This window comes from Staurois parvus, unplaced genomic scaffold (genome assembly GCF_062004578.1).
Source record: "Staurois parvus isolate SC_StPar_1 unplaced genomic scaffold, SC_StPar_1.0 ptg000276l, whole genome shotgun sequence".
Taxonomy (NCBI): Eukaryota; Metazoa; Chordata; class Amphibia; order Anura; family Ranidae; genus Staurois; species Staurois parvus.
In genome coordinates, this window is record NW_028318072.1 from 1027330 (window position 1) to 1048660 (window position 21331).

Consider the following 21331-nt stretch of genomic DNA (forward strand, 5'->3'; position numbering starts at 1 on the left):
TTTATATAGTGAATGTTTGAGGTTGTAAAGAAGAATACAAACACTGCTATTTTTTGAACAGTCTAATATTTACTTTTCTTTAATTTTTAGAGGAACAACACAAATTTGATATATTTTTCTTCATGTTTTGATTTGGAATAGAATGTGTAGTGTTGCCAATGCATTTGTGTTTATGGAAATAAAAGCTATTAGAAGGATTTTGAGCTTTATTCACTTTTTTCAACACACTGCTATTATTTTGAACACAACTGTATGTTTCTCACTGCCTCTTGGGCATTTGGTGTCTGTTTCTCAGGTTGGCAAGGCTGCCACATGGTCTTCTGTTCAGACATTGTCTTACCAGGAGGATGTTCAAACCTCTGCAGAAGCCAACTTCAGCCATAAGGTGCTTCAAGCTGCTCTCTGAGTTTGGTTCCCGTGTTTTTTCCTTTTTGGGCCTATTGGCATTACTTGCTGTGTTGCCTGCTACCCATTTGTATTGTGTGGGGACATCCCAGCATCTGGCAATGTACAATTAAGTGAAATCCTTTTCTTGGAAGTACAGTACAGGACTCTGGAAATCCTCCCTTTTTCCTGGTATATTGCTGCCTGCAACCTGTGATTCTCATACGCACTATGCCTCTTGTAGCACCTCCTCTCTGCACGTTTGTAGTTCAGAAGGCAGGCTCTGGGAAATGTATGTCACAGCAGTGCCTAGGCACAGGGCACAGTGAATATGGAATTTCAGGAAGTAAATGTGTGGGGATCTTCACAAACTAAATGTACAGACTTTAAGATCATTCAGATTAATAGGAATAGTCTAGAAACATGTTGCAATTTAGTGTGCAAGTGAATATAATTATTTTTTGACCATAGACATACACTTTATGTATGAAATGCAACTAAGAATTGCATCATTCTGTAGAGCTTTTATTATACTGCATTTTAAAATCTATTACAATTCCTTATGTATTTTTGTTGTCTGGCTCAGTTTCCTGATGACAGTCATTTCTCTGCGAAATCTCATTGTGGGCCGCCCATCACTGGACCAGTTAGCAGACGAAGTAGCATTTGCAAGTATCAAATATGAGGATTCAAGGCAGCAGGAAGACAAGACAAGAGAGCCTTCCACAAGGGAACCTGAACATACAGATCTGTAATTTGTGTTTTGTGGACCAGGCAGTATATTACTGTGATTGTTTTTTATTATCTATTATTGTACAGTTTTTACTGAGAAAAAAAAATCAAATCAAACACACGACTGTGAGATGTGCTAGAGATCAAGTATCTTGGCATAAATAAATGATTCTTAAATTGTACTTGGGGAAAAAAAAAAACTTTTGTTTAGCTCCTTTTCCATCTCTTTAAAATGTTAGTCTAAAGATCATCAGCTTCAGCTGACCTACTAACCTAAAGTACAGCTAAAGGCAGAATTGTGGAGATGGATTAGAACACCTGTCAGGTTTTTATTGCTGTCAGTGCCCCATTATGGAGATGCATTCTCTGTTTTTCATGTTTACCATCATCACCAAAGGTGAAAGAAAATCCCAAATTTTGGGTTGTCCCCAGAACACAAATTTATTTATTTCAGGTACTTCTATAGCGCAGTTAATTTACGCAGCGCTTTACATACATATATTGTACATTCACATCAGTCCCTAACCCTCAAGGGGCGTACAATCTAAGGTCCCTAACTCACATTCATACATACACATACTAGGGCCAATTTTGACAGGAGCCAATTAACCTACCAGCATGTCTTTGGAGTGTGGGAGGAAACTGGAGTACCCAGAGGAAATCCACACAGTCACAGGGAGAACATGCAAACTCCAGGCAGGTGGTGCTGGGGTTGGGATTTAAACCAGCAACCCTAGTACTGCCAGGCGGAAGTGTTAACCTTTTAGCCAAATAGTGGTAATATCTTCAAGGGGGACATTAGTTCTGGTGACAGTCAGGGATTCCTGAACTTTATAGGGATTTGTTTTCTTGCTTCCTGTTTTGGCAATGGGACAGTGAAGAGAAATCTCCCCAGTAGGACACAGATGGCAAATATAAACCTTACAGGGGTTATAACCCTCCATTACTCTATCCAAAATGAAAAACAAATGTTTGCCTTTAGTGCTTCTTTAATACTTTGTTCCTGAAGGAATATACAAATTAGGAAAGTTCAAAAGGCCAGAAGTCTTTTTATGCATACTTTTTCTCTGTCAAAAGATTGAAGAAGTTGGGTCAGTGTGACAGCTAGGCAATTAGCATTCTCAGAAGGGGTTGTCAGTAGTGGCAGCCTCCATGTTTCTCTCACAACAGGTGTACTTTACCATGCAGCTCTGAAGGTGAACCTACAAAGTGATGATCACGAGGCATGGTTTAATTTGCTCTACCAGAAGAAAAAAATAATTTTTGTTTGCAAAAGAAAATCAAACACTACCTGGATCCTGATTTACGGAAACGTAAAAGATAAGTTCGCCTCTGAGAACATGATATGTTCCCATTTTTAGGGTGGAACATGTAAAATGATTCCTTCTGATTTTAAATCGGGGGTCAGCAACCCGTCAATCGCGATCTACCTGTCAACCGTGGGAAGGTGAGAAGTAGATTGCGAACAGGTCCCTTTCCCCCAGCCTCCTCTGCTACTGCTGTTATTCTCAGTGCACAGTGGAGAGTGGAGGCAGAGGACACTACTGGGGAAGGGGGGAGGTGATGTGCAGAGGAAACTGCTATGGGCAGGGCCACCCCCATAGCAATGTCCTCTACTGCCCCTCATATCACCCCCTTCCCTTTTCCCCCATAGCAGAGACCTCTGGCTCCCTTCTTTCCCCCACCAGCAGTGTCCTCCGCCAGTACAGGAGGGGGCAGGAAAATCACAATCCCCAGCCACTTGCTGGGAATTCAGATTTCTAAAATACCTGTCTGTGGGAGGGAAGGGGATTCCCTCCCACAGACAGGTATTTTAGGAATCTGAATCCCAAGCAAATGGCTGGGGATTGGGATTTTCCTGCCCCCTCACCACACTGGTGCCCTAAGGCAGCTGCCTAGGGCACCAGGGTAGCTGGAGGGGGCAGAAAAATCCTGATTCCCAGCCACTTGCTGGGAGTTCAGATTCTTTAAATACCTGCCTTCCAACAATCCCTTTTATTGTCCTCCAGGAGCAGCTGAAAGCTAGCATCTCCTCCTCACCCTCCCACCACCGTACAGCTGCTGCAGGAGGAAAATCCAGGGGATAGGTTCTAGTAAACACCTCCCCTGCTGCCCCTCCTTTTTTTTCTGCTGCCTGGCCCCTCCACCAAGTGCTCCCCTTTCAACAGAGCTCCTAAAGTAATTGTGAAAAATATTAAAAAATAATAATGTAAAAATAAAAACTACTGACACTGTCCACTGCTCTACTCACACCATCCACTGCTCTACTGACTGACACCATCCTCTGCACTGTCCACTGCCCTGCTGACTGACACCATCTACTTCTGTACTGACAGACAACAACCTCCACCCTACTGATACTGTCCACTGCCCTACTGACTGACTCCATCCACTGCCCTGCTGACTGACTGATATTGTCCATTTTTTAGGTAGGCTAAGTTTGTATTTTTACAGTGACCTTTGTTTTATTATATTATTCTACATTTTCCTTGCTATTTGGTTAGGCCTTGCTAGTTTTGTTTTTTTTTTGTTTTTTTTTGTTTTTTTTTAAAGGCGCTGAACCCCAGTGATCTTTTGATCTTTCATGTTGTTCAGGTAGATCTCCACCTCTCAAAGGTTGCCTTCCCCTGCTTTAAATTACTGTATTTTTCGCTTTATAAAATGCTCCTGACCATAAGACGTGCCTAGGTTTTAGAGGAGGAAAACAAGAAAAAAAATATCCTGAACCAATGGACTGCAGACACAGTACAGGAAATGACCAGAGACTGCGGACACAGTACAGGAGATGATCAGAGACTGCAGACATAGTACAGGAGATGACCAGCAGACCTTTGGGGAGGGAGGGGGAGCAGGTACCTGAATTTGACAGGTACCCGCTACCACTTCCATGGAGTTGTCCTCCCTTTAGTGTGAGCAACCGGGTGCCCACTACGCATGCGCGAGAAGCGCTGCGCTTTGTGATTGGTCCAGAGTCTTCTGGGACCTGTCATGTGTCCCAGAAGACGCCGTACCATTCACAAAGCGCAGCCGGGTGCCCACACTAAAGAAGCCGGCGCCGGAAGACTGCACAGCAATGGACCGAGGAACAGGTAAGGTTCTGCTGCAGAGAAGAGACGAGCGGCCGGCCCGGTATTCTGACGTGGTGGCGGCAGGAATACCGGACCGGCCGCTCCATAAGACACACTGACATTTTCCCCCCCTTTTTTGGGGGGGGGAAAAAGTGCGTCTTATGGAGCGAAAAATACAGTATGTGCATTTAGAAACGCATCCAGCCCTATATTGAAGCTATCTAGAATTTGCTAGAAACAGATCCTGGGAAGAACTATTCCACATTTTCACAGCTCTTGCAGACAGAAAATCATGGGGGTTAATCCTCTTTTTCTTCAGGTGCAGACTGGTTTTTGTGATGACTCTAGGGTGATCAACTCTACACCAAGTTTAGTATGTGAAACATTTGTGTTTTTACCAAGGTGATAGTTTCCCCTTTAACTGGCTGTACTCAAAAGTGAATATATTCAGTTCAGCTAGTATGTCCTCAGGTTATGTCTTTCATGTTTTTTCTTAGTTTAGTTGGCTTTCTCTGTACTCGTCTAGTTTAACATGAATTGGGTGAATTAAATACATCATTTTGAGTTGACTCTGAAATATAGAGGGCAGCTTTTCTAATGGGGACACTTGTTCCATTAACTGTCTAAAGCTGGCTATACTATAGATGGATTGAAATCTGGCCAATTCAGCAGGGCCTAGCTGCATTTCAATCAGTGTGTGGTTGTCCCTGATCAACATCAGTTGATAAAAGGGACATGCTGGAAAATGGAGGAATCAATTTGTGTTTTCATTCAGCCCAAAGTGGCTGAATAAAAAAATTTACCTGTCTATGGCCAACTTAAGGTTCCCCCTTCCAAGAGATTGCCTCTCATTTCTTGTGTATAAATGAAACTTGCACTTAGGTAGATCTATGAGCAATATCAAACAATGACATAATATGCTGTTATGAATGAATTTGTATTTCTATAGTGCTTTTCTTCCTGGGGCTTCAGAGTGCTTTATTTGTCATTGGGGCAGTTGGTCAGGCAGCCATAAGGGCATACACAGTAGAATCTCATACTAGGGCCAATTTCAGACAAGAGCCAAATAACCTACCAGCATGTCTTTGGAGTGTGGGAGATGATCCTCGCAAACACAGGGAAAACATTGAAACAGCATGCGGATAATGTCCTGATCAGGACTCGAACAAAGACCCCAGTGCTGCAAGGCAGAGGTGCTAACCACTTGCCCACTGTGCATTAAATACAGTAGTTTGTTTTTCTGAGTTCCCCCTATAGCAGTTGCTTCAGCCAGTCCCGCTGCAGCATCAGGAGCTACCTCCCTATTTGCACCATTTTATATTTCCTGCCACTGCCAGTTTTACCACAGTAAGGGTTACATTTGAATTGATTGGTTTGGCCCTTCGACCTGAGTTGGCAGAAACGAATTTGAGTAAACATCTGGAGCCTTCTGTTTAAGCTGTGATGGCTTCTTACAAGTATCTAATTTTGTTTTGCTTGGGTTGGATGTCCCTACAGATGTGTAGCTGGGAGGCTGATGCTGTGTCCAAAGAGCATTTAACTTGATGGAAGTGTAACTCCACTTTTTTTGAGAAAAAAAAAACCAAAAACCCTGCAATATACAGTTGTGTTCAAAATAATAGCAGTCAGACATCACTAACCTGACCAATCACTGTTTTTGGTAGAAATTATATTTCTACATGGCAAATAATTTTCTAGCAGGTGTAGTATAGTAATAGAAATCCAACAGACCCAACAGTCATAACATGCATGCTGCCCATTCTGTGTAATTGAATCACTTATTAAAAGGGGCATGTTCAAAATAATAGCAGTGTGGAGTTCTATTAGTGAGGTCATTCATTCTTTGAAAAACAGGTGGCAATTATTGCTCTTATTTAAGGAAGGAAGGCAGCAAATGTTGTACATGCTGGTTACAGTGCAGTTCTCTCTGAAATTCTGAGGAAAATGGGTCGCTCCAGACATTGCTCAGAAGAACAGCGTACCTTGATTAAAAAGTCGATTGGAGAGGGGAAAACATATAAAGAAGTGCAGAAAATGATAGGCTGCTCAGCTAAAATGATCACAAATGCTTGAAAATGTCAACCAAAACCTGAAAGACGTGGAAGAAAGCGAAAAACTACCATTCGAATGGATAGAATAGTTAAAATGTCAAGGACTCAGCCAACAATCAGCTCCAGGAAGATCAAAGAAGGTCTAAAGTTACCTCTGAGTACTGTTACAATTAGAAGATGCCTATGTGAAGCAAAGCTATCTGCAAGAAGCCCCCCGCAAAGTCCCACTGTTGAAAAAAACGCGCTGAAGAGGTTACAATTTACCAAAGAGCACATTGACTGGCCTAAAGAGAAATGGTGCAACATTTTGTGGACTGATGAAAGTAAGATTGTTCTTTTTGGGTCTAGTGGCCGGAGACAGTTTGTCAGATGACCCCCAAACACTGAATTCAAGCCACAGTACACTGTGAAGACAGTGAAGCATGGTTGCGCAAGCATCATGATATGGGGATGTTTCTCATACTACGGTGTTGGGCCTATTTATCGCATATCAGGGATCATGGATCACTTTGAATACATCAGAATACTTGAAGAGGTCATGCTGCCTTATGTTGAAGAGGAAATGCCCTTGAAATGGGTGTTCCAACAAGACAACGACCCCAAACACACCAGTAAACGTGCAACATCTTGGTTCCAGACCAATTAGATTGACGTTATGGAGTGGCCAGCCCAATCCCTGGATCTTAATAGAAAACTTGTGGGGTGACATCAAAAAATGCAGTTTCTGAGGCAAAACCAAGAAACAGAGAAGAACTGTGGAATGTAGTCCAATCATCCTGGGCTGGAATACCTGTTCACAGGTGCCAGAAGTTGGTTGACTCCATGCAACACAGATGTACAGCAGTTCTCAGAAACAGTGCTTATACAACTAAATATTAAGTGATTCAAAGGAAAGCAAAATGTTTGAGTTTGTAAAGAATACAAACACTGCTATTTTTTTGAACAGTCTAATATTCACTTTTCTTCAATTTTTTTTTAGAGGAACAACACAAATTTGATATATTTTTCTTCATGTTTTGATTTGGAATAGAATGTGTAGTGTTCCCAATGCATTTGTGTGTATGGAAATAAAAGCTATTAGAAGGATTTTGAGCTTTATTCACTTTTTTCAACACACTATTATTTTGAACACAACTGTATATTGTTAACCTGGGGTGGATTAACAAACTTTCTTGTACACTGCTACCTTTTTCTGCTCTGAAGAAATAGGTGTTTTTCACCAGATTCTGAATGGAAGTATCTGATTGGTTATAAACATCTGGTGCATTCTTCTAATGAAAAAAAACTTCAGGGCCTTCTTCCCTGTAGAACATTTTAGCCTTGTTGAGTATCTCACCAAAACCTAAATTTCTATTACAGGGGATGCTTAAAATTTGACTTAAACCATAGTGCAGACTTCTGAGAAAATCATATCTAATTTCTTCTGGGGTTGTTATATACATGAACAGTGTACAGAATGCTAAGATGCCATATTGCATTCACTTTTACAGAAAACATTAGCTGCAGATTGAAAAGGAAAGGTTTTTTTTATCAATAAAATAAATTAGAGCATGGTTTCTAATGATGCTCTAATATGCTTCTATTTGGCTATATTTTTAGCTAGCCTTTGACCCTCCAAGGACATTTTCACTTTGGACCTTATTAGCAACACCATAGGGTGCCAGTGTGCATTTTTGTCTCAATGCAGGTATCCCACCCTTCTTCATCTACTGCAGTAATAGATACTAGCAGGCCTCTTATTTAGAGCAGAGGTCAGCTACCTTCAGTGAAAAGCCTTACATGAGTGGGAGCTGTTTGTATAGCCATAGATCTTTGAGTAGTTTGCCTCCCCAACATTTTGGGAGCTCAGGATGCTCCTTTTATTGCACTAACAAACACCTATGTACCCCTCATCTGCATTACAAATTGAAATAAATGATGGGGGTACTGTGCACCCCTGGCTTGTCACCAGGTAGAACATACCCAGTTGCTACTAAAGCTACCACCTGTGGATACAGTAGGTTTTCATGGTACCTGTAGATGGGGCCTGCTAGGGCTGATCAGTAGCCTCAAGGAAATTTCCCCAGATCCCTTCTTTGGTTGTGCTCTTATTCATAGCAATGTGGCCAAGATTCTTATCATTTGCTCCACAACTATGGATGCTTTGCTGGACCAGTTCAGGTGCATTGTGGAAGCTTATTCTGTATTTAAGATATTACTCCACTTTTATTGGAAGAAAACAAAACTTCTCTCTGGGTGACCTATGTATACTGCAGTTTTTATAATTACCACAATGGCAGGGTCTGCATTCCCTTAGATGTGAATTTCCATGTTGTTGCAGGGTGTCCATAATCTTACTTGCATCTTAGGGCAGTGTTAGCTGGGAATAGGCTTTGCTTGGTCTTAAATTATATTTAAAACATAACAGACTACATGTAACAATACCCCTGTACAAGAAACCACTTGCTAAATAGTGCTACTATGCTGTTACAATCAATGGGCAGATGTTTATGTGCTATTTGGTGGGGGGTTAAAAAGCAGTAAAAACTGCATCACTTTAAATCATATGGAACTCTTCACACCAGTGCAGGTTTAAGAGTCAAGCTGCATGTTTAAGAAGTGCACTAAACTGCTTAGTAAAACTCTGCCCATGTTTAACAGGCGCATGTTTGGAGTCAGGCAACCAGAAAATGTCGATTTTTTACAATGGAGCAGTGTGAAAGGGCCTTTTAATGAGTTCATAAAGTTCGCACCCCAATGATAATTCTATCACTACTCACCCCAAACCTGGAATTGAACAGTGCTTTATAGCCCCCCCCCTTTGCAGTACTTCAGGTTGGTGTATTGCAGAGCACCAATGACAAGTGTTGTGATGCACTGGAGCACAGGCACATCAATGGTCACTGTGGCCCCCCCCACACTACCCTCATGTAGAGAGAAGAGCCTCAACCCTTTATCCCCATCAAGTAGATTACCTCAGTGCAGAACTTCCTTATGCTGTGCCCACCAGAAAAAGGTGGTGTGTGGCTGGACTAAGGGGGAGTCCATCACCAGGGCTACCCCACCACCAAGCATCATGTTGCCTTGGGGGTTAACTAGAGTAAGGCCTTAAAAGCAAGTCTTCTCAACTCTCCTGTGATCTTATTGCCTTTGTGGTCCTGCAGTAGGCCACACAGGATGGAGCAAGCTGCCCTCCAGAAGAAAATGACCTGCTTGGACCACAAGTCAGTTTCTGCATCAGATTAGTACCTGTTCCCTTGCTGGGTCCAGACCCTTGCCCTACACCTTGGGCTTGAGCCTTGCTGTGCCACTGGCTCCTGTCAAATGCTCTGAGGAGGCAATGCTTCCAGACAGCCTGGTTTAGGCCTGTATATGTGGCCCTGTATCTGTTTACTGGGGGGGGGGGGGGCACAGAGTAAAAGTAGAGTGTTGTAAGGAGACCCCCCCCCAGAAGATGTCTGTGGGGGCTGCTCTGTGCAATACTATTGCACAGGGCAGACTAGCATTTAAAAAAAAATAAAAAATGCTCCAAGTGTTAGTAAACCCAGGACCCTGCAATCATTAGCTCTGGTCCTCCCACAGTAAATGCAATTATTTTAATATAAACTGTTAAACACCTTCTCTTCAGCAGCATAGAACAGTCTTGTGACTCAGTGTCCAGTCAAGCACTGGTTAAAGCTTGAGCATTTTCAGGTTGCAGGACCCCTGACCCTCTATCTAGACAGCACTCATTGGCCCTGTGCCAAGCACATGCACTCTAAGAAAACCTCCAGCAACACACCAAACTGAGCATGTTCAGGGTATATCTCCTGATAGGAGATGTGGCAAGAGGAGGCACTGGAAGGTGATCAAAGACAGGCTCAAACAGCCTTTACACAATGCAGGATTAACCCAGCCTCTCAACCAGGGTGCTTTGGCAAAATGTCAGTTTCACCAAAAAAAAAAACCCACACACAAAAACTACACACTAGGGAGTGGAAGAAGCCTGACTTTGTGCACAAAAACCCTCAGGCTTTGTGCAAATATTACAACCTACCAGTCATGACATTAATTGGAGGATGTCAGTTGCCTGCACAGCATCCTTGTTTGACCCTCTCCTTTCCTGCTGGGGTCACATTAGCTCAGTAATGGCATAAAACACTTTTTCACACTGGTCCTAATATATTTGATTTGGAAGCATAGGGCCTGTCCACTTTAGACGGGGGTGCCCCGGGCCTGTCCACTTTAGACGGGGGTGCCCCGGGCCTGTCCACTTTAGACGGGGGTGCCCCGGGCCTGTCCACTTTAGACGGGGGTGCCCCGGGCCTGTCCACTTTAGACGGGGGTGCCCCGGGCCTGTCCACTTTAGACGGGGGTGCCCCGGGCCTGTCCACTTTAGACGGGGGTGCCCCGGGCCTGTCCACTTTAGACGGGGGTGCCCCGGGCCTGTCCACTTTAGACGGGGGTGCCCCGGGCCTGTCCACTTTAGACGGGGGTGCCCCGGGCCTGTCCACTTTAGACGGGGGTGCCCCGGGCCTGTCCACTTTAGACGGGGGTGCCCCGGGCCTGTCCACTTTAGACGGGGGTGCCCCGGGCCTGTCCACTTTAGACGGGGGTGCCCCGGGCCTGTCCACTTTAGACGGGGGTGCCCCGGGCCTGTCCACTTTAGACGGGGGTGCCCCGGGCCTGTCCACTTTAGACGGGGGTGCCCCGGGCCTGTCCACTTTAGACGGGGGTGCCCCGGGCCTGTCCACTTTAGACGGGGGTGCCCCGGGCCTGTCCACTTTAGACGGGGGTGCCCCGGGCCTGTCCACTTTAGACGGGGGCCTTGACTGAAATAGGCAGAACACTGGATTAACCCACAATGAGTATAACAGGCATGCTTTACTGCATATACAGACTGATTTTACTGTTGTGGGTTTAGTAAAACTAAAAGCCCAGCATTGAGCTGGTGTACAGGGGAGTTATGCCAGTGCTGGGAAACTCATGCATGAGATGTACTGTAGCCCTGGCCTCTTGTCTACCAGCTAGGATATAATCTAATGTAAGCAAGGGGTAGGGATACAGGTGATGTTACCCAGCTTTTGGGAAATACTTCTGAGTAGACACCCAAGAGACTAGTTCCCATCAGGTCCACTATTTGATTGACAGCACAGCAGTAGGCAGACTAAAAAGCCAACATCAGCCCTCTATCCCAGTCAAGTAAAGCACATCTAAGGGGGCACTAGTCTCCCTACACCACCCCTAAAATAGAAAACTCCATCCATGCAACTCTCAATGTGCCAGGCCCAGTGACTGCATGAATGAGTTTCCAGTATGGACACAGACCTCTGAGCAGGCACCAGATTCACATACCCATCTGACAGGCACAAGAACCTAAACTCAGGTCCACACCCCGATAATGCTACTTCCAAAAAGCCTTACAGTATTCATGTTAAGATTTTGACCGACACTGTTACAATGTGAACTTGCTTAGAGGAAATGCTCTTGTGGCCTGTTTAGATTCTCATTTAATAATCAGTCAAGACACATGTTTCAAAGGAGACCCTAATACTTTATTCATGAAATCTCAAAATTTTTACCAGAACCAGACACATGGAATAAAAAAAAATTGGAGGTGCTTTGTGGAACTTGACTCAGTCTGAGCCCACCACAGGACAGTTGTAAACCACCAGTTTCTCTGTACAACACTGGCATAGCATTATCCTGCAGGGGGCCCTCTAACCAAGAGAAGCTTACACATGATACAAGCCAGGACCTCTGCAATGTGCAGCCAAGGATTTTCTGTACTACACCTCAGCATGCCAGAGGTTACTGGTTGTGTGGATATCAGAACCAATACAACAGCATAAAGTGTACCAAAAATAAAAATGTTGCCTGTGACATGGGCTACTCTGTATTTACGCCTTGTCTGGCAACACAATAAATAAAAGCAGTTACACATCCATTTTTCAAGTAAGATCCTCAACTCTCCCTGCCCCCTGCCAGTTGTGCCTCAACTCTGCATTGCACTGGTTTCTCTGTAGCCACACCAGACAACTGCAGAGGGGGAATAAATAAAACAGACATGGCACTGGCTTGCAGCTTTTACATACTGGGCAGGGAGATTTGTGCAGTGTGGCTGAATGAAAAGGGAAACTAAAAAAAGCCATACAAAAAAAAAAAAAAAAAAAAAAGAGTGAGTCTACAGGCACCAGGAATATTTGTAACCATTAGAGGCCACTTTCCTTCAAATTGGGAAGGTGTGCACTGCATTAACAGTGATAGAAATTCTGAGTGTATGGTTTTGGCAAAGTGCTGATTTTATGCATAGGGAAAATTTAAGTGCACGCAGGGCATGCCTAGGGAGGTGGGTACCTATAGGTTACATGAAAGCACTCAGGACCCAAACACTCATGTCCTGTACAATCAATACCACAGGGAGGTTACACAGTGGCAGATCTGGAACTATGCCAGGGATAAAAATACTTGGTCATGGAGATAACTTAAGGCTATTGACAGAAAAGCCTCAACTGCTAGAAGCACCAAATAGACAGGAAAGGATGTAGGTGATAAAACAGCTAATATGGTCCCCTCTCCACAAGCACAGCATGGCACTGGAGACTATACAGTGAGCCAATAGATTAACAGGAAAGGTTAAAAGGGGCCTTTTCCCACCTTACAAGCCTGCAGGCTTCTCTGTATGCAACGCCAGCAAGTCAAAGGGGGAAAAGCCTAACAATCAGTACTCCAGCTTTTTGGGAACTTCCCAGGGGAAGCTTTCCCTACCAAAATGACCATAGGCTGCAGTCCTCTGATAAATTGCCTTCTTCAGCTCCAGATCCCTGGAATATACAAGTTCATTTGTTAATACAAGAGTATGGAAATTAGCATGTTGTGTGGTGTGAAGTCTCAACTATGGGAAGAACCTGGCCAATGGTTCTGTACAGGGCACTTACCCCAGCGATGTCCAGGACACTATACTTACCACTTCAGATTGCCATGGCCCACCAGTGGACCAAAACTTCCATCTTCTCATCTCGGTCTAGTTATCACACGACAAGCCCTTTTACTTTACACTACAAGGACATCTACCTTTATGTGTCATGACTCCTCCCTCCCACTTGTTAAAACTATGGTCACCAACTTTACCTGACAATGACACCAGGGCGGAGGTCAAAGTTCTTGTTCACAATAGTCAGAAGCTCCCTCTCACTCTTCTGTGAGGTTCCGTAGTGGAAGATTGAGATAGACAGAGGATGTGAAACACCAATAGCATAAGAAACCTAAAAGAAACAAAAAAGTGCCATCTGGGGTGACTGACAGCTTAACAGCTTGTTCTCCACCCCCAAAACTGCTTGTTAATCTACCATGTCCATCAGGTACTTCAGTTAATGCAAAGGCTAACATACCTGGACAAGCACACGACGGCAAAGGCCAGCCTTTACCAGGGACTTTGCAACCCAACGAGCAGCATAAGCAGCAGATCTATCCACCTTTGTGTAGTCTTTGCCAGAAAAGGCTCCACCACCATGGGCACCCCAACCACCATAAGTGTCCACAATAATTTTGCGTCCAGTCAAGCCAGCATCACCCTAAAAACAGTCAGATGTCAGCATTAATACATGGGACAAAGTTGCAAACAAGACTACAGTATTAACAAAAAAAAAAAAAAAAAAAAACAAAAAAAACAACTCAGTCTTACCTGTGGACCACCAATTACAAACCGCCCACTTGGTTGCAGATGGTAGATTGTATCATCATCCAAGTACTTGGCAGGGATCACAGCCTTGACAACCTTCTCCTTCAGTGAATCACGCATCTCATCCAGGCAGATTCCATCATCATGCTGAACAGACACTACAACTGTATGCACTCTGATTGGGATCACAGCTCCACGGTCCTGCATATACTGGACTGTAACCTGCCAAATTAAAGTTTCATACCAATGTTTATACTGCCAACAAAAAAACCCTTTTAGATTACTATTTTCAGCTTGCTCACTTGAGTCTTGGAGTCTGGGCGAAGCCATGGTAGAGTCCCATTGCGACGCAGCTCAGCCATCTTTGCATTCAATTTGTGTGCCAACACTATTGTAAGAGGCATACACTCTTCAGTTTCATCAGAAGCATAGCCAAACATCAAGCCCTAAAGTAAAAATACAATTCATTAAGATGAAAGGCAATACTGGTAACACTGGCTGTTCAGTACTAAGGGCCTAGGTTGAAGTCTCACTGTTCAAACCAGTACAGATCTTAAACATGGTTACCATTAAGCAACACTGGCAGTAATTTAAGTACAACCACTGTCATAAAATTCTTAAACTGAATTATTAATTCTCACCTGGTCACCAGCTCCCACATCCTCTTCATTCCTGTCCAAGTGAACACCCTGGGCAATGTCAGGAGACTGTTGTTCGAGTGCAACCAACACATTGCAGGTCTTGTAGTCAAAACCTGAATAAATGACAGCAGATTACAAATACTATAACACTAATAAGCTAGTTAAAAGGTTTTGAGCGCCTCAATTCAGCACTCACCTTTGGAAGAATCATCATAGCCAATATGTTTGATTGTGTCCCGCACAACCTTCTGGTAATCCACTACAGCACGAGAAGTGATTTCACCGGCTAGGAGAATCATGCCAGTCTTTGCCACAGTTTCTGTAGGTGAAACATGTACTGTGGTTAAGACAGCGGTTACAGTTTATCCTCCCAAACATTTAACTGATCAAGATGACTTACCACAAGCTACTTTTGCATCTGGATCTTGCTTGAGGTGGGCATCAAGGACTGCATCACTGATTTGGTCACAAATTTTGTCTGTGGAGAACATTCATATTAATTCAGACATCAGGACTACAATTAACAAATGTAGATTGTAGCATCATCTATCCTTGACTGATTAATATCTATTCAGTCTGAAAGGTGACAAGATTAGTGCTATAAATGGATTCCAGCTCACAGCTGCCTCTTCATGAACTGCTTACTGTAGTGAGTGTAATACAATGCCGACATCCGATCGCCATGCAATACCTCTGTTTTTTGCTCTGACCACCTGTAAGGATATTTTTCCATCTCTTAATATACAGCCTAGTAGTCACTGCAATGCTGGAATTGCACAAGTAGTGCACTTCATTGGAAGTAAATACAAGAATAGGGAAACCACTGTCAAGGAACCATTAGGGCTTCACATCAGACATACCCCCCTGTATTCTCTGCATACTGCCTGGACTTTGAATGGGACATACCCTGAAAGCTTGTCCTCAAAATTGTATGTTAGTGGAAATAAAAAGATATCACATCAGTACTCAATTGTTTCTGCTGCCTTCTAAGAAACTCAATCCAACTACAACCCAGAGCTGCTGCTAAATGTAGAAGCAGGGAAATACGCAATCAACACTGCAGCTGTCCAAAGCATGCCTCTGACCTGAAACCTGATCCATCTTCAAGACACTCAGCCATTGGGCCAATCCATCCAACACCCACCAAGGAGGCAGGGCCTGAGCAGTCACAGGATCCATCCCAAGACTACGCACAAGGATATTCAGCAGGCTTCCCCATGTCATAGCTTATGGAGGGGCAGCCAATCTGAAGCCTTTACTACAATCCTTGTGGACACCTCTATTATCACAATCTAATATCAGAAATTACTGAGTGTTTATCTGCAAACAACTCCCTCCTCACATACAAATAAAGACCAAACCGTAAAATCCTATTGCCTTGTATGTCACCCAGAAACACTATACAATCACTGCTAAACCAAGGACAAACCTAAGCAATCTAATCCGTGTTCAATCAGGCAGACTCCTGTGCTACTTGGTTAAAGGCGAATGTACAGATTGTAAAAATATGGTCACCTTAGGCTAGCCACACTATACAATCTGTACCACACTATACAATCTGTACCACACTATACAATCTGACTGCACAATCTCCTTTAGATCTACCGTCATTTATGTTGATCAAGATCCATCATGACTGGATACTTGACCAGGTTGCCTAGGTTCATCCTCCCATCAATGCCTACAAGCCATTCATGTTTAATACTAACAGCGTTTAATGCTTCAAGTGTTAATGTCTTAAAGAAAAAAAAAAAATCTGAAACTGGTGTCAATATTCATATGTTTACCCATTTTCAGCCCAGTCACATGATCACCTCCCCAGGTTAATTGGCAGTGGTTATAGTAGAAGGTACACTGAAATGATGGCTCAGAAGCCTATGGGTGACGTCACTTCTCAGGCATTCGTCATATTTGAGTGTGCACACCACCACTGGCAGACATGGGGGAGCCAGATCTCATGACCGTGAGAACATAAGCCTATATAGCCTTCAACCGCTGTTCATACATGAATTACTCTTTTCAGCCATCAGGCTGGCCAAGAAAAAAAAAAAAAAAACGAGTAATGACTCCAGGGACACGCAATGTACAGCCATGCACTGAGATTAGAAGAGGCAACTGTACACCAGGGTGGTATATGGGCACCAATGTATGCTCTGTGTGAACACCCTGCATTCGCAGCATACATCAGGACACATTACTTTACACAACCCTGGTGTAGATTCCTCCAATCTCAATAGACAGCTGTATGCAGTAGTAGCAGGACCCAGGAATGTTACAACCAGACTCCATGCAGATGTGTGCACATGGTGCAATAAAGGCACATTTCCCCTCATGGGAGCACTGCCCTTGTTAGACACACCGGTGTCTAGATAACATCGCTTCAAATAAAATCTTGCAACAGACTCACAACCACTAAAGTCCCCGGTAAGGTGGTACCATGCAGTTTGGTGCAATAAGACTTTAAAAAGTTGCACCTGCCCTGCTCTTTGCACACTCAGCAGCCCAAAGAAATGGAATAGGCAGGCAAAGTCTTGCTCAGGTGTTAACAGTCCCTTACTGTACTAGTACAGGGCAGCCTACTTCTGACAGATCCAATCCATGACAGCTTATATACAGAATTCAACTGTACACAGGATTCCACATTAGGAGGATAAGATCTGTGCTGGGGGACCCTCATTTAGGTGACTAGGACCTCATTTGATTAAACCAGTGCTGGGATTAGGACCCCTGATTAGCCAAAGATTTGTGCTGGGACTAGAACCTCCCATTAGGTGACCAGGACCCACGCCAGGTGCCCCCTCCTCCCATTAGGTGACCAGGACCCGTGCCAGGTGCACCCAACCCATTAAGCGGCCAGAACCTGCAATGGGTGCCCCCCTCCTCCCATTAGGTGGCCAGGACCTGCACTGGGTGCCCCCAACCCATTAGGTGGCCAGGAACTGCAATGGGTGCCCCCAACCCATTAGGTGGCCAGGAACTGCAATGGGTGCCCCCAACCCATTTGGTGACCAGGACCTGCAATGGGTGCCCCCAACCCATTTGGTGACCAGGACCTGCAATGGGTGCCCCCAACCCATTTGGTGACCAGGACCTGCAATGGGTGCCCCCAACCCATTTGGTGACCAGGACCTGCAATGGGTGCCCCCAACCCATTTGGTGACCAGGACCTGCAATGGGTGCCCCCAACCCATTTGGTGACCAGGACCTGCAATGGGTGCCCCCTTCCCATTAAGCGGCCAGAACCTGTGCTGGGAGTGTGCCCTTAGCAGAACCACCATCACACTGCACTCACAGGCGGGGTCGCCCCACACCACGTGCTCGGCCAGAGCTGCATTGCGGCGGCGGCGCGCACCGGCCTGATCGCGTTCACGACCACCGAAGAGGGAGCAGCGCTGAGTCCGCTCCTGTCACATTAGAATGAGTCATCCAAACTCCTACCTCCCCCCAACTGACCCCCGCCATGAACTCACCAGGGTGCCCTTCGCCGACGGATTCGGAGGTAAAAAGGAAGCTGCCCTCGTCGATGAGAGCATCGTGAAACCCATTGAGCAGCTGTCCGTTCATTGTGCTGATTGGTATTACTGAGCTACGCTGCAAACACCGACCCTTTACCGTCTAATGGTCCTCACCGATTGGAATGCAGAAATGGCGCCAGTGACTCCGCTTTTATACCCTGCCTTACCGACGTCACGGATCCCGCGCGACCTCGCCGGACCACTCCCAGCCCCCAACCGACTACGACGTCACCGCTGGGGAGAGTGGGCCGGGCTAAAAGTAGAATGTACTACAGGTTGTATTGTAGGGGTAGTAGAACGGTATGAACTCACCCAGAGGAGATGGAAGAAAATATAAGCCTTACACCAAACATCTTTTGTAGCGGGAAGTCTATGTGAGCTGACAGGTGTGTAACATGGGAGGGAATTGCAGTCAGATTATGTCCTGTGGTACAGTCCAAGGAGATGGACTGGGAGATGGTGGGCGGAGCCTATTTATTCCTGTCTGAGAGGGAAAGAGGAGACCTGAGGGAGGCAGGGACTGGGGAGAGGGGAGTAGTGCAGCTGTTCTGCTCATCATTTGCTCCTCCTCCTCATGTCACAAAGTGTAACACATGGGTCCTGTACCAGCAGAATGTACAGTTGTGATAGCAATGTTATATATTATCATTTTCCTACAGCTCACAGCAGCCTTTTTAGCCCTGAGAAATCCTTGAAATAATGTTCAGGTGTCAGGGAACCCCTCCTATGAAGTATATCTACAGCTCACTGGTCATTAGTAAGATCCACAATTTATAGATGTAATAATAATACAGAATGTGGTGTACCTAAAATATTTTAAATCCAAGGTGGAGCATTTTTACTACACCCTGCTCTATATCATGGAAACATTTGCTGTAATAATCACACTATAAAAATGAAAAAAATAATGTCTAGGAGAAAGACGTCCCTTATGTTGGTGGTTAGTGGAGAAATGGATCTTTATGTTTCCTTACACTGGTAGTCAATAGAAGAGATGCCCCCATGTACTGGCGGTCAAAAGAAGAGATGCCCCGTACACTGTTGGTCAGCAGAAGAGATGCCCCATACACTGGTAGTCAATAGAAGAGATGCCCCCATAGATTGGTGGTCAGTAGAAGAGATGCCCCCATACATTGGGGTTTAGTAGGAGAGATGAACCCATATACTGGTGGTCAGTAGAAGAGATGCCCCCATATACTGGTGGTCAGTAGAAGAGATGCCCCCATACACTGTTGGTCAGTAGAAGAGATGCCCCCATATACTGGTGGTCAATAGAAGAGATGCCCCATACACTGTTGGTCAGTAGAAGAGATGCCCCCATATACTGGTGGTCAATAGAAGAGATGCCCCATACACTGGTGGTCAGTAGAAGAGATGCCCCTATACACTGTTGGTCAGTAGAAGAGATGCCCCATACACTGGTAGTCAATAGAAGAGATGCCCCCATACATTGGGGGTCAGTAGGAGAGATGAACCCATAAACTGTTGGTCAGTAGAAGAGATGCCCCCATAGACTGTTGCTCAGTAGAAGAGATGCCCCCATATACTGGTGGTCAATGGAAGAGATGTCCCCATACACTGGTGGTCAGTAGAAGAGATGCCCCCATATACTGGCGGTCAATAGAAGAGATGCCCCATACACTGGTGGTCAGTAGAAGAGATGCCCCCATAAACTGTTGGTCAGTAGAAGAGATGCCCCCATACACTGGTGGGCAGTAGAAAAGATGTTCCCATATACTATTGGTCAGTGGAAGAGATGTCCCTGTACACTAGTGGTCAGTGGAAGAGATGTCCCTTTACACTGGTGGTCAATGGAAAAGATGTTCCATTACTCTTGAGGTTAATGGAAGAGATGTCCCCATACACTGGTGGTCAGTAGAAGAGATGCCCCCATACACTGGTGGTCAATGGAAGAGATGTCCCGATACACTGGTGGTCAGTAGAAGAGATGCCCCCCTTCACTGGAGGTCAATAGAAAATAAGTCCTTTTACACTGGTGGTCAGTGGAAGAAGTGTCCCCTGATTGCAAGAATTTTAATAAAGAAGAATTGTAAGAGATGTCCCCTTACATTGGTGGTCAACAGAAATGATGTCCCCTTACATTGGTGGTCAGAAGAATAAATATTCCCTTACATTGATAGTCAGTGGAAATTATGTCCCCTTATCATAGTGGTCATTAGAACAGATGTCCCCTTACAATAGTGTTGAGTGGAAGAGATGTCCCCTTACATTAATTGTCATTGGATAGAATGCACCAGTTGATTGGTGTTTAGTCCAAAGCACACTCTCTCCCCTTACTTGGTGGCCATTAGAGAAATTTCTGCTTGTAATGATGTTCAGTGAACGATCCTCTTGTTAGGGAGTCCCCTAACATGTTCAAAGGTAGAAGGGCATCTTTACATCATGGCCAGTGAGAGGAAGAATGCCGTTTACATTGGTGGTCAATGAAAGGATTGCCATCCCTACAGACAGCTAAAAAGATTCTTGGTGTAAAGCTGCTGGCTCCAATCAACAACCAGCCTCTGGATGAATCCTGTTTGAGAATGCCTAGTTTAGAGGGACACTTTGGTTTTCTCAATGAAGCACAATTGTCTGTTGAATTGTCTGTTGAATGGTGTTAGTAACAGTAAGAAGGCCAGATGAGATTTAAAAAAACCAAATGCCAGGTGCCGAAAACATGGATATGATGTCAGTGCAGAAGATGAGATATAGCAGAAATTGTATCAGAATCTGAGGCTTTGAATGTATATGAAAGACAGTTGGCAAATTAATAATTCACTATTCTAGAATTCTGGAACACCACAAAAACACATTAAATGTTTTAGAACATTATGAATTCAAATTTAAATTTAAGGTGGAGCTAATGACTTTGATTTAACATTTTCCCAAAACAGTTTAAATTCAAGGCAAGCACACTTGCAACTGAATCCTCAAATCCTTTTGATGACCACAGCAATGCTTAAAGTGAAACTAAACCCATTGATTTAATATTTAAAAAAAACAGTTACATTCCAAACATACCTGCTGGGAATGTAACTGTCACTTTGGCTGTGCTTCCAACCAAACTGTCAAACCATCAAATGGTTGGAGTCATAACTGATCGCATGTCAGCATCATGGCAGTTGAAGTTCCAACAGAAGTCAAGATAGCAGTTTCCTTGGCTAAAAACGATAGAAAGGTTTAGTTCTGCTTTAAAAATGATGGTCCTAATGTGTTAATACATGGGTATTGATAAGCATTAAAAATGTTGCTTTGCTTTCTCATTTCCTTTGAAATCACTTGAAATGAATGCTTGCGAACT

General features: G+C 44.4%; 2 protein-coding genes across 2 annotated transcripts in view; one reads left to right on the top strand and one right to left on the bottom strand.

Moving 5' to 3' along the window:
- The window catches only part of GGCX (gamma-glutamyl carboxylase), a 73323-nt gene extending 72025 nt beyond the window's left edge, over positions 1 to 1298 (top strand). Inside the window, exon 15 of the mRNA XM_089681691.1 lies at positions 971 to 1298. Coding sequence (XP_089537817.1) covers positions 971 to 1139 — 169 coding nt within the window. The 3' untranslated portion in view covers positions 1140 to 1298. The remainder of the gene's footprint in view (positions 1 to 970) is intronic.
- A 10428-nt stretch (positions 1299 to 11726) lies between these two features.
- Positions 11727 to 18163, bottom strand: MAT2A (methionine adenosyltransferase 2A). The gene is made up of 9 exons (XM_089681692.1): positions 17986 to 18163; positions 14916 to 14993; positions 14712 to 14834; positions 14516 to 14628; positions 14177 to 14320; positions 13878 to 14096; positions 13585 to 13767; positions 13325 to 13458; positions 11727 to 13017 (listed from the first exon to the last, which is right to left on the bottom strand). The coding sequence occupies exons 1-9, from the start codon at positions 18077 to 18079 to the stop codon at positions 12915 to 12917; spliced, it is 1191 nt and encodes a 396-aa protein (XP_089537818.1). The 5' UTR covers positions 18080 to 18163; the 3' UTR covers positions 11727 to 12914.
- Between the last annotated feature and the right edge of the window lie 3168 nt (positions 18164 to 21331).